The sequence below is a fragment of the Cinclus cinclus genome, chromosome 2, assembly GCF_963662255.1.
Source record: "Cinclus cinclus chromosome 2, bCinCin1.1, whole genome shotgun sequence".
In the NCBI taxonomy this organism is placed as follows: Eukaryota; Metazoa; Chordata; class Aves; order Passeriformes; family Cinclidae; genus Cinclus; species Cinclus cinclus.
Window position 1 is genome coordinate 53,183,164 of NC_085047.1, and position 14,172 is coordinate 53,197,335.

General features: G+C 37.9%; 1 protein-coding gene across 1 annotated transcript in view; it reads right to left on the reverse strand.

Moving 5' to 3' along the window:
- Nucleotides 1–810, reverse strand: part of TRPC4 (transient receptor potential cation channel subfamily C member 4) — a 78,748-nt gene extending 77,938 nt beyond the window's left edge. The window contains exon 1 of the mRNA XM_062514724.1: nt 433–810. Coding sequence (XP_062370708.1) covers nt 433–810 — 378 coding nt within the window. The remainder of the gene's footprint in view (nt 1–432) is intronic.
- Nucleotides 811–14,172: the final 13,362 nt, after the last annotated feature.

A 14,172-nucleotide genomic window follows, 5' to 3' on the forward strand; every position in this document is an offset into this window, starting at 1 on the left:
TGTAGCAACAGGGAAAGAGGCAACAGTTGTAAACTGAAAGAAGTTGGGTTTAGAATGGACAGAAGGAAGTATTTTTTTTACAGTTAGGGTGGTCAGACACAGGATCAGGTTGCCCAGAGAAGTTCTAGGTATCCAATCCCTGGAAGTGTTCAAAGTAGCTTTGAGCAACCTTGTTTATGGAAAGATCTCTGCCCATGGCAGGATGTTGGAACTAGACTTAAACTAGAGTTAGACTTCTGACTCAAAACAATTTCTGACTTCATGATGTATCAACATAGATGAATACAATGCATACAGCATCAAAGTAATTGATTTTCTGATTTTAAGTACTGCATGCATGGATGATGTCTGGTTTGGTTTTTCTTACTCCCTTTGCACAATTCTCCTCTTTACATTAGACCAGACTACAAACTCAGAAAATCCTGCACGTACCTGCTTCTCTCCACTGGGCTTCTTGTGATTTAACAGCAGCTCCACGGCCCCAACCACCTCCTTCCGTATGGCATGCAACAGAGCATCTCCCACATACACGTTAAAACTTAAGAGCAGCTCAATGAGCTCAAGGTTCTCATTTTCAATTGCAATAAGGAGTGCAGTTCTTCCCAGGGGATCAATGCAGTTAATATTGATCTTGAAATAAATTTCTGCCTCCTCCAAAGCTTTCTTTACACTGGCGTAATCTCCTTTCTCCACGGCATTCAGATAGGCTTTCTCTGAATGAGACAGTTCGGATTCTGCCCGTACAATGCGAAGAGGGATACGATCTCTGTAGGGAGCATTGACGCTTCTTTTGTAGTAGAACTGGGCCATATTTTATGCCATTCTAATACTTTGTCTCTGCAACATGAAAATAAAGATAAAATCAATAATTGAGCTTGGAGATATGGCACACCAAATGAATATTTGCAATATGCAAGTATTTAGAACTCATATTAAAAATGATGTTGAAACTTGTACAAAATGTTGTTTTACATGTAGAACATGTAAGCAAGAGTGGAAGCCAGAACACTGCTTATTGATAACTTACCAAGTCAAAGTATATCTATTAGAATATCATTTGCTTATATGTTTTTTTTTTCAATCTGTGGCAAGCCAGAAATTATATGATACAACATAGTTTACCACCAAAAGTGTAGCTCTACTTCATCCTTAATTTCTTCATTCAGTTCTGCAAGGACTTAGAGAGTAGTCGCCTGTCTCAAACACTGTAAAATCCACAGAAAGACTTTGCCATGGGAAAAGCACAGAAGGGAGTGACAGGATGGTGACCACCCCAGGTCTGACAGAGATGAGATCTGATTAGCACATCCTGGTCAGTGCATCCCAACAAAAAATTCCCACAGCAGAAAACTGTGTAGAGAAGCAACTGCTAATACACATATCACTGGTCAAACAAAGACCACCCCAATTATGGGAAAGATAACCTGTGACTCCAAGAACCACCAAAGCCTCCCTCTAGCCCTTAAATATGCCTCCACTGATACCTTGAACTTGGACTGTAAGGTAAAGCACTACTGCAGGGACTTGAGATAAGTTAATGGTGCTGCTATTGTCCAAGTGCTGTCCCACTAGGGGGAGGTTAACAAAACCTGGGGAGAAGAATGGATTGCTTATAATGGACATAAAGAATATAGAAGGTATGGGCCACACGGAAAGACAATTCAAAACCTGCTGAAATCAACTCCAACTGGGTAAAACGTAATTCCAATGGAGAGATTGTCTCTGACATCCTACAACAACCCATGTGTTGCTTGAGAATTGTGTGTGGACAACTAAATGCAGTTTTTACATCTTCCTAGTCCTACTCAAATACCCTGACTTAACTGTGGCAGGCACAGACTGCACAGCTCAGTGGTGACCTTCCCTACTAAGACTTTGATTCAATCTCATATGCTATTAGAAAAACATTCACTTTTTTTTTTTCAACTAGAGCTTACTAATTTATAAATTAAAACACAGAACCTAATAGAAAAAACAAAGTCCATAGGAGATAAATTTCCCAGGACTGGTAGATAATAGTCATGGTTTTGATTCCGAACTACTCAGTTCTAGAATTAATACTGCATTAATAAATCTAGAATCAATACTGAAACATAGAAGCTATAAAGCAACTATAAACTCTTAGATATAGTAAAGTATACAATGTCTGTATTTTTATTTTGTATACATTATTGAAGGACTTTGCAAAAAATAAATCTCACTAACTAAACTATTTTCTCTATCTTCCACTTGGGGGAAAAAAAGGGGGAAAAAAAGGGGCGGGGGGAAAAGAAGGAAGATAAAAAAAATTACCTCAAAGAACAAGGTCCACAAAAGATATTTCCCTCTGCTGTTCAGTTGGAGATTGAATACCTTATTACTGAAAGAACTGTAGCTTCTTGTAATTTTCTCAGCTGATCATGCAAGCAACATTAACCCACTGCCTTTTCCTCCACTTTCTTCAGTCATTAAATCAAAATCTCTGTTGAGATTATACAGCAAGCTGTAGTATATATTTTTATCATTGTGAGGTTTTCATTCATCAAAAACAAATTCACTAAACACTGTGAGGAACATAGTAATTAATCTGCTCCCACTCTTCTTAAACAGTGCAATGAGAGATATGTACAAAGGCTGTAATTGAATTGTTTTCTTTGTTTTCCAGAACAGATCAATACAGCTTAACATAGGCAGGAAAAGTTAAAGAAGACATATGAGAAAGAACTCTCCTCCACATCCATATACAGGAGCTGAGGAATTACAATCCTTTGCAAGCTGTTTCCCATTTCTCCCTACAGGATGGTATCAGTCTACAGTCTGGGATACGAGGGGTTGCACAGTCTGTGGATTGTGTTCTGTTAGTTTCACTCTAAGTAAAATAAAGTTCATATCCTTTGCAGAGTTTTATAACCCTGGAACAGATACAATGTTCGTAATGCACTGTATTTTATCACTCTACTTTTCATTCTTTTGTTTCAAAACTGAAAGTTCAGTTCAAGGAGATGAAAATTTTTATGTTCAGATCCAAATAAACAGACATAAATGTAGTTCACAAGGATGTAGCTACAAGAAAGGTGGACTGCCATATTCCATGACAGCCATGGACACTTTGAGTTTCCCTGTTCCCAAACTCAAGTAGATTGGGTGCTGGATGTGGAATGGCATCCTGCCTGACTCCAGCTGCCACCAGACAGTGACTTAGGTCTCAACACAGGCTGTATTTCATACCTCTCAGGCAGGTGTCAAGCTAACCCACAACAATGTACACACATTATTCAGTTTCCTACTATCTACAGAGTTCCCCAAGACACCTGAAGAAAACAGGGACTGCAACTGGGAGGTAGATGCTAAAGGTTCCTCTCTCTTGAAAGCACATGAATAAACATATTATTGTCTCCCCATTTATTGTGAGACAAACCATGAATTAACTTGTATCAATGAAACTGGGCATTAGAGATGTTCATTGTAGAAGAAGAGTACAGTCACCTACAGAAGGCATTTATCATGATTTCATGAGGATGATTTGGGGGTTTCTTGTTTATTTACTTTATTTTATGTTAAATCTGCTGAAGATTTTTTATTGCTTTGCTGTAAGCCATAAGGAACATATTAGTTGGAACTTTCTTTGTTTACCTTTCCATGATTCTTAAGAAGTAGATCTAAATTTAGTTTGTCTCTTTTGGAGGAGAGATATTAAACATACATTTTCATTCTTCTAAATAGCTGTCCCCTGTTAATCTCTATTTCTTGCCTGCACCAATTCCTGAAATTAATTATCCATAAATAAATTTTTTCATAAGTAAAAGTCCATGTTTACATGCAATTAGAAACTAGAGATTGATTGCTGATACCGTACAGTCCTGGAAGGTGATATATGTTCATTGAAGATAATGGTTCCGAAACCAAAACATTTATCTTTATTTTATCTACAGGTAGATAGTGTTGTGTAACAACTGTTACTGCGCTCTCACATGTAAATGCATGCATATGACATTTACATGGACCTGTAACACCTAGAAACAGCCAGCAGCAGTACAAAAGTCTCCAATTACTTTGACTGTCACTGCAGGAAGAAGTCTAAAGAAACATGAGGTCAAATACACTTGGCCAGTGTGAAGAGAATGAAAGAAAAAAAATTACAGTACAAACTTATAAAAAGTGTAATTACAGTTTCTACAGAATCCATATAACTGACATGCAATAAAAGTACTTCAGAGAATAAATAAAGACAAAATAATTCTATATAGTGCTTCCTGCCATGCCATGGAAATATCAGCAGCACCCGAGCAGGAGAAATAGATAAAAAAGGGAAATCATAATAGTTTCACAGAAAAGTGATTCTTATGAGAAAACTTTTTTTTTTTAACAGGCAGTTTTGTTTGCACCTGTTACAGACCACTATTTCAAATGATATGTGACTGTTTCTTCCATGTACTGTTTTTCAGGGAGAATGGTAACATTCTACCTTCTTTGCAAACCTTTACCATTTCAACTCTATCATTATTTAATAATGTAATATGAATTAAGGAAAGCTGATGTTATTAATTTTAATAATCCTAAATCAATAATTGGATTTTTTTCTGCTGCTGTATCATTGTGTATATATACATACACATGCGTATTATTATCACAGATATTTCCCCATCAAAGCTCAAGAAAAACTGCAATCAGGATTTCCTTGGCATTTATTCAACCATATTTGCTCCCTCTACACATATGATGGTATCCTCCCTATTTTTCCAGGGGACCCTGCCTTGTATTTCCCTTGCTTGTTGTCCCCCTACCCCAAACAGTCATAGCCAGGTGCAGGAGGAAAATTTGAATGAGCCACCAGCAGGCACCAAAGGCCTTTGTGATGAGCCACTTGTATATTACTGTTCACAGATGTACTGCAAACCTTCCAGGGACAGAGAGACTCTGGTGACAACACATCTCTTTCAGCAGATGGGCAGTGCCAGGGATATGTAAATGCTTCTTAGTATCCACATGTGTAGCTTCTGAAATCCTCACTGACAACCTTTCTAAAGGTACTTCATTTCCAGCACTGATTACTGTTAGACTTACTATAGCATTATAGTATATATGGATAGATAAATATAGCAATATATAGCTTCTTCTATATAATCAAAAGCACACTTCTGATTTTGTTCATGAGCTTGTTTTTTAGACTATCTGTTAAAAAAAAAAAAAAAGCGAAACTTCACAAGTAACTATGGCATCACCCTGCTCAGGAAACCAGAACATTTATGACAAGTGAATAATGTGCTGATTTCTCTGTGATCTGAAACTATTTTATATGCACTTTTCATGGCAAAGGAAAGTTTCTGACATTTTCTAGGTTCATGAAAGTATCAAGTTTTCTTTCTCAAATAGATCTGTGACATACCAGCTTTAATCTGACACAGAACCCTATTTGATACGCAGTAAAAATCATGTCCAAAGACAATTTTGGAAAACAACCCTAGCTCTGCTAAATCCCAGTCCAAATGCAGCATAAAGTTCCCTCTCCACCAGTCACCAGAACAGACTGTTTCATTTAAACAAAAAGAAAAGTAATGCAGATAAGCCTTTGATTTCTGAACTCAGCATCAGTCCAGATACTGCCATATAACCATATAAGCACAGACAGCAACTTTAACATGCTCTAGCCCTGGGGTCAGCTGGATAGGCTGTGCCCATACCATTAAACATACTTCACCCCAAAACAGGGCAGCTGAATGAGAACTTTCTTTTGGGAATAATTTGGGGTCCATGCTAACTCCTATACTGTGCCTTTAAAGAGTGTAGGGAGATGTTAATTGTATTGAGCCAGCAACTGGATGGATTCCAGGGACTGCTCAAACAACTTTGGCTGCCAGTGATGGAATTTCACTGATCATGCCTGCCTTCTAGCACTGTTTATTTTACAATTCTTATAGCTGGCAATACAGTATGTGGGGTCCTCACCTGAAAGGAATTTGTCATTGTTAGAACTACAATCAGTTTCAGATTTGAAAGCTAACAATAGCAAAATTGGCAATTTGGACTTTAACACTGATTCACACGAACTGGATGTACACTGAATAACTCAGTATGGTGCATGTTCCTTGTAAGGCTGTTAATTTGGAAAAGAGCTAAACCTCTTGGTTTTGCTCTGGTCTAAAATGCCCTATAATCAAAGTTTCAGTAAAGAAAAGAACATTGCCTAGCATACAGCTATAGTGGGTGATGGGAAGCAGGCTGTCATGTCATCTGCTTACATGTGTTCAGGCTTCACAGTCAGGAAGGCAGAACATCAGCTACAAGAACAACTTTTAAGGTCCAAGGTGCAATGGCTATATAGTGGATTAAACCCCACCAGCATTTTATATCAGCATCTTAAGAGATCAAGACCTAGGAAAGCCTGAGTCTGAGATGCTGAATGTGATATACCTTTGATGAGGTGACACAGATTACTTTGTTTTGGCTTTTTTTTTGTGAAAGACAGGATGCAATTTCATAGTATTTTTTCGGTGTTTAAAGTATGGTGCTTCATATATCACATAAAGACGGTCTGTAAGTTTACTTAATGCCAAATGGGAAGAGACTTTTACCTTCCAGGGCTGATGTTACACCAAATCTTGGTTGAGAATGTCAGATTCTTATAACAATGACCTTTGAAGTCTACAAGATTACTATCAGACTGAAGTTTGAGAAATATCAAAATATAAGTCTGTTGAGAGACATCAGAAATTATTGACAGATCTTAGGGAAGTAGAATGATTTGTGGTCAAGCACACAGTATTGCAAATACGCATTTTTTTTAAAATAAGAGATATTCAAGAACTTGATTCTTCACATACACCTAAAACCGAGCTTAATTTCATTTACCCTATGGGCAAAAATCTGATAGCTTAACCATGAGGAGAAAAAAAAATCACTAGGTCACAGAAGTATTATTAGATGACAATATTAAATTAAATCTTCCCAGTTTAAACTAAAAAAAAAATTCAGAAAAATACAAGATGCATGGTTGCCTCTTGCTGATGGGTAGCAATATATAAATGTCCTCAGGAATCTGTGGGAATGGCCTTGAAGCTTGAACTACTTGTTCTTGCTCAGAGGGAAATAGCGACATGTTTAAACCTGCTACCAGAGCAAAGGAGAGAAAGACTGCTTTCCACTGACTGACATGAACTTCTTTGAAATGATGGAGCATGAATGATGCACCCAGTAGGCAGCCAGTTTAGGGTGGGAAGGACAGGGAAGGCAATAACACAGATAACAATCTTAATGAATGACTGCAATGTCCAGTTGAGTTGACCTTCATGTCTCCTTGGCTGGTGTTTTTCTCCTGGGTAAATTCAAGGAGCTCTCCAAAACAATTTTCAAGATAAAAATACTTCAGTGTCATCTGGTTGTGCAGAAAGCTGCCTTCCAGCATTTCCAGCAGTAGCACTGACCTGATGCTCTGTGGTTGTGATCCTGCAGCAGCCACACAGCATGGCAACATTCTCAGGGGAGATGGGGAGCACGCTGTCCCTGCTCATGGAGAGGGTGGGTGGTCATGAGAGGAGGATGGGAGAAGAAACCTGTACACAATCTGTTGAGAAAAGGGTTGGGCAGAAAGTGTCTGACTGTGCAAGTTCACTTGAGGAGGAAAGGAGAGAGGATGCAGATTAGGTTGGGAAATACAGTACAGGAGCATTACTTGTGGGAATTACGCTACAAGTAGCTGTGACTTTTTAAGTTTCAGGGTGTGTTTTTACACAGAACCACATGTGATCCCATGCTTCCTAGGATGAAGTACAAGGCAGCGTGTAGTTTGGCCAGAAAAGGGAGAATTTAGGCAGACTACCCAAATACTTTTAGTAAAGACTTGCTAATAAAAACACTCCACTGTGGGTCCATTTTCAGATGTACAAGCTAAGCCAGGCCGAGGATAAGTTAAAACACTTTTCAGGTATTTAGGACCAATAGAGAGCCAGCTATGAAGAGATTTGTGTTCCTACCTATATCCTCACATAAGCATTTTAGTACTGACTGCTGCCTTGTGAATGGTATGTCTATTTTGTAGGGAGCCTCAGAAGAGGCTGAGCTTAAAAAAAAAAAATCAAGAGCCACCAAATAAATAAAGGATAGTTAGGGAAAATATTCCGGTTTTGGAATTCATTGGTCTGTTTCCACTCACATCCTTAGTGGTTCTGCCCTCACACTGCTTAATTTTCATGAATACACAACTTGAGCTGGTGTATTTTTAATTTTACTAAAAGACAACATGAAAATAAAATCAGGAAAATTTATTACCTAAGCTCACCTACTGCAATAATCCAAAAACTCAAGTAAAAAGAATTTTAACAATCAAATTGACATCAAAGCAAACCATTTAACCTCAATAGCAAAGAATGTTCCACAATTTAGTTAGATAAATAAAATGTAGTTATGCAAGTCTATAAAAAGATGATCACCCATTGGTAATAAACTCCAACAAAAGAATTCAACTGAAATCAGTCAAATGTATAATTTGGTGGGTTAACTTGTCTAACAGTGAAACCTATTTACTATCTGGACCAAAGCCTGACAAACAAAAAAAAAAAGGTATTTTTGTTCCTCAATAAATTGTACACTTTTGTGATGGCTAACCCCTTCCTGCCCTTGTAGCAATAAAGACTTCAAAAAGACAAGCCCTATTTGTCAGAAGTCATAAAATGACAATTTAATGTCACTTGGGACTTAAATGTATTGCACAGAACGTGCCCTAACGAATAGCTTGACAAGGTATTGTATAATGCTTCTTAAATTCAGAGGAACAGTTCTTTCCAGAAATTTGCCTGCATGGCCAAATTTTCCTCTATACATATGTCCAAAAAACAATTCAGGACTAAATGTCTCCTGTTAATTACAGAAGGAGTGAAAAACATACATAGTAACAATAAGAAAACACTCATTGCTAGAGAGTGATGGCGCCAGAAAGCTGTCATGTGGATTCCCTGGCTGACAAAGGCATTTCTATTACAGTGCTCTACAGATCTGTGACCCAGCAGCAATTATGTGAGATTGGTAATAGCTCAAATACTTTGAGTACCCTTCAGGAAGTTTGTATATTGTCTGGGAGAATGTCAGAAGAAGGTACATTGCTGCATTACAACACAAAAACTTTTAAAAAAGATCACCTGAAAATCTGAACAACAAATCTATCTCCTCAACACTTCCTTCTGAATTGCTTTCTGAAGTATTATATATATGTCTCTTCTCCTCAATAATGAATCCTCTCCCAAGTATATAATTATTCCAGCGTCTTATTCACAGAAAAAGGTATATTTGACTGATAAGAAAATAGGAAATAATTGATACAGAAAACTTTCATTGTAAAAAATGCATTTTGTCAATATTTCCAACTGGCAGAAGATTAATTCTGCACTCTTTTAGCCAAGGTTTTTACTCATCTTTAAAATGTAATCATCCAGACTTATGTCTGCAAATAGTGAGTAAACAACTTCATTTTGAAGCACCTGTGTTATGCTTTCTTCATCTTAAGCCAGAGGGTACAAATTCATCTAAACACAAGCCAGCATAACTTGGATTTTCATTGTAGGAATACCTATTTAAGATAACCAAATAAAAGCTGAAGAGAACAGCAAGTAACATTAATATTTCAGGAAAAAGATGGTTGATTATCAGAAGCCATCTGAAACAATATTTTAACTATCAAGAAACTCAGATATTATGAGAGATTCACAAACTTAAGGATTACTATAAATACCTCATCTGAACTCTAACACAAGGCAAGTTGAGAGAAAATCAGCACTGTTTCCCTGGTCCTGAAAAACCTGAACTGGAAAAGGCTTCCTGAGCCACCAAATCCAGCCTCTCACACAGGCAACTTCTGCCAACAATCTGACCCTTTAAAGATCAGACTCCCTGTCTTTAGAGAAGTAGCTGGGATCCCCCTGCTTGATCCACTGCTTCTGTGAGTGGTGGTGGACAGAGACTCATTCCTCCAGCATGACAATATCCTCAGTCCTAAATAATCTTCAGCTGTTAAGGACTGCTGACAGGATTATCTTTCTTCCAGCATTGTTGGAGAAAAATCTATCCCTTTTTAGACTTCATTTGGCCAGGCTGCACAAATATGTCTCCTTTACAGTTCCAGCCTATTCCTTGCACATTGGTGCCACCTGAAACACCCCGGGATGCCCTATCTGTCCCCAGTTGCTCTCCCGAAAAGGCACAGGTCCCCTCTAGCTCCTATGTCACACCTCAAGCCCTGGTACCCTCAGGGATTCAACTAGTAATAGATGTCTACAAGTGGTCAGCTGAATTGAACCTCCAGATGCCCTTCTGTGTTTGCACTACACCTGTGCCACACCACCTTTTTGGGGTGACCAAAGTGTACTTGTTACTCCAAGACACACTTTTCTGCCCTATATGATTTCAATAATTCTCTATCTCATGCTTGGATATTTTACTTGATTAAGTTCCAGACCTACAAGCACCTTGTTCAAGACTACATTCCAGTCATCAACCTTTAATCTGCTGATAAACCATATTCTTTTCCTCCTCAGCTGTTTTCAGTCAATAAAATTCTTGCAAAATGAAAAAAAAAAAAACTTTTAAAAATTATTCTGTAAATGCTCGTGTAATTTGCATTTTTAGATAGATTAGAATAACCTTTTGTACTCTGCTTCCCACAATAGTGGAGTACCTGGTCTCAAGGGCAAAGCAAAAGAAAGCTCATAATGCATGTACCTAATTCTGCAGTGATGCATATATATAAGAACTTCTTTTCTTCCAGTTATCATCTTCCTCCCCAGAGCTTGAGCTTTAGTCAGTTTTCTCTACTTAAATTTATCACACAGGTCTCTGCCTCTGTTTGTTAGTAGTCAGTAAGTCTTTGAGTCCATGACCTCTTGCAGTTAAGAATGTCAAATGTTTCCTGTGAACATCATTAACTTTTTATTTGAAGACTTTGTTCTAAATATACCCACCACCATTTTATTTTACTAGGATAGGTGGAATATAAATATGAGCCTTCCTTTCTTTCTATTTTATTGTTCATATTTGCCCATAAGGCAAAAAAAGGCAATTATCAAGTGGCTAAAAAGAGAAGCTTTTACTGTTTAGTCTTTTATCCAAGTGAGTTGAATGACAACCACCCATGCCTCATACTAGTGAATATAAGAGATAAACATTTTAGATCCTAACCACATTCAGTAGTGTCATACCTCGATGCAACCTACCTAAATTTAGACAGCCTACTAAGGTTTCTAAGTTGGAATGCATTTATCTTGGTCTCCTTCTAGAGCTAGCAGAAAAAAAGAAGGAAAATCCTGCTGCAGGCAATTCAATAAAATTTCCATTTACCTCTTTTGACTGGAGAGCTGGGTATGAATCTAGGCCTGAGCATTTGCATTTGAAGAATTCTCTGAACCAAAGATGCTCAGGTTTGTTTTAAAAAGAAAAAACCTGAAAATAAGAAATTGCATTTGGTCAAAACCAAATGAATACAAACGTACAAAGGAAGATAGACCCTACCTTGATTAGAAATATCAGGAATTTCTCCTGATACTCAGGTGCCTATCACTACTGTAAGGTAGATACAGCTGTAATGCCTATTATGACTGCAATAATGCAGACTATGAGCCAAATTTATTTTAGAAATATTCCCCTTCTCAGGAAATTTATTCCTCACTCTAATGCCCTTCTAAATAAAATACAAATACTGGCACATAAGAGTGCAGCATGAGTGGTGGCACGTATTCCCTTTCAGATGGTGTGCTATAACAACATATCAAACCATTGCTGGCCACTAGAAATCTCATTAAATATCCTGAAATATCAAAGAAGATCACGTATATTCTAGGGGTATATATGTACCATTTGCTATAACAGGCAAGGGAAGTAATACCTCCTTTTCCTTGAAACTAGTTTTCTGAATGATTAAATTGACCACAAGGTCAAGAAGTTGAGCTTCAAAGTGATATGTGGAAGCTGTTAGCATTATTCCTCATTGTGCAGGTGTATCCTACACTCTCTGCAACCCCCATCATGCTGACATTGTAGTTACATACTGCATACTTTTGAACTTGGCTGCTAGTGATGGAGCTTCCATTTGCAATTTTGTTTTTTCTTCTAAAGATGAGTATATACAAAGCTGAGCATAACACAAAGATAATACAAGCTGTTAGTAACAAGGCCATGTATTTCTACTAACAATTCTTGATGCTCTGCTTTGAAAGTAATTATTTTATTGGCTCCATGTATCTTCTAGAGTATCATTGCAAAATACACTGTTTAAAATACTAATTTTCAGTCTAAAATTACTCACAGTTGATACTTTAGCAGATGCATGGAATCAAAAACAATGGTGGAAATCTAATTATGACTGTTAGAAATTCCATGCACAGGAAATGCATTAGCTAAATAAGCAACAGGTTATCCTGGCCCGACAGTAACATCTTCCCTGAAAGCACAGCCTAGCCCATGTTCTTAGAGCAACATCCCCTCCAGCCACTGCTTCCCTGCCACTGAAGTGGTGTCCCCAGCAGGGACCTCCACTCGTCCCTGTGGGCTGTGCTCCCTCCCAGGGCTCACAGTACCTGCCAGGCCACCCACAGCCAGCTGTGCTGGACACTGCTCACTGCTGAAGTGGGTTAGTGCCCTGATGTTCTGGGCACTACAAACAACAGCAGTTTCTATTCAAGGAAATCTAAAATTATGGCATTCTTTCCATTGAGAGTTATGGCTTCAGACATGCAATAACCCTTAACAAATAATCAGAAACTGTTAACATAATACCATCCACCATAAAAAGAGTCGATGCTATTTTACCAGTGCTCTAAGGAGAAAAATCAGACAAACAACTGAAAATAATTCCATTTAAAATTAAGATTTGCGAATAGAAAGAGTCCTTCTAGGAAAAATTAAGAATCAAAATATTCAAAGTGATTTTTTTCTTACATCAGCAAAAACTTCAGACTGTCAGATGTCAGGGATAGCATGTTACTGAAACATGAATCCCTCAGGTCTCTACACTCTCTGCTTGGAACAAAGGGAAAAATTAAATTGCCATTGGTACGTACTGTGCTTGAGTGCTCACTTACTGCTGGTTGTGTAAGGAGATGCTGACTGAGGTTTAAATATTGTTCACAGTAACAATTCTCATGGTAAAACAAGCAATTTGTTTTCCAGAGGCAGAACTGTTTCCAGACTAATCACTCTCATTTGCTTAAATAGTAAGGCAAAGGGACTAATTCAAGGGTAGTATAATTTAGACATTGCCTTTACAGAGTAGTTCCAAAGCTCATTGCACAGTGGCATGTCAGTGAGAACTTAATCAAGCTAATTGTCTCAAAACATAAGGTCAACCTCAAGGTAGAAATAACAGCTGTTAATAAAACTCTTCTTCTCAGAAACAATTACTCAGTTTGACTGAACAACAGCAACCAGATGCTGCATTTTACAGATATCAGTAAGAGTGAAAAATTTCAACCCTGTTTAGCAGTGGTTTAGCAGGTGATGGGAGCTGGCCAGAAAAGAAATTGTAACATTAAAAAAACACAAGAGATGGGCAGTGGATCATGCAACAGAATGTGCCTATTGGAATATGGTAAATAACACAGAATTGAGAGTTACCAGAGTTATCCAGTGGCAGTAGACCCTAAAAGTATACTCTCATTTATTTCTGAAAAGCAAGCCACTGTTTGGATGAGAGCTGTTTCAAAGTGCTGCATATATTTTGCAATCATTTACTGGCAAGTTTTTGCTTCAGGCAATCTCATGTCCTTAGACTACTTCTTTTGGGAGAATAAAACTGTGGGTGGGTTTCAGTTCAGGGTTAAGACACCTACGTTAAATGTCTAAATGTAGACATCAACATTTAAGATAATTCTCCAAACTCCCTCTGTTGTCAATGGGTAACCAGGATGGGATTAGTTTTCTAAACAGAGAATGACCTTTAAGATATCCTACATGCCTGAGACAGCGTTGGGGACTGGCCAAATAGAAAACACCTCTCTTTGTCCACAGGTAGAATCCATGAAGGATGCCATATGAGATTCCACTAGACACATACCTTTTAGCCAACTTTATCACAGCTTTAGTCAGTAAAATAGCAGCACTTGCAAAGTGATTTGACTTGCCTTAGGGATCGACATGCCAGTCAGCTCCAACAGGTCACAGACTGTTTTCTCACCTAGTACACTTATGGACACCTCCATGAATAACCTGCTGGAT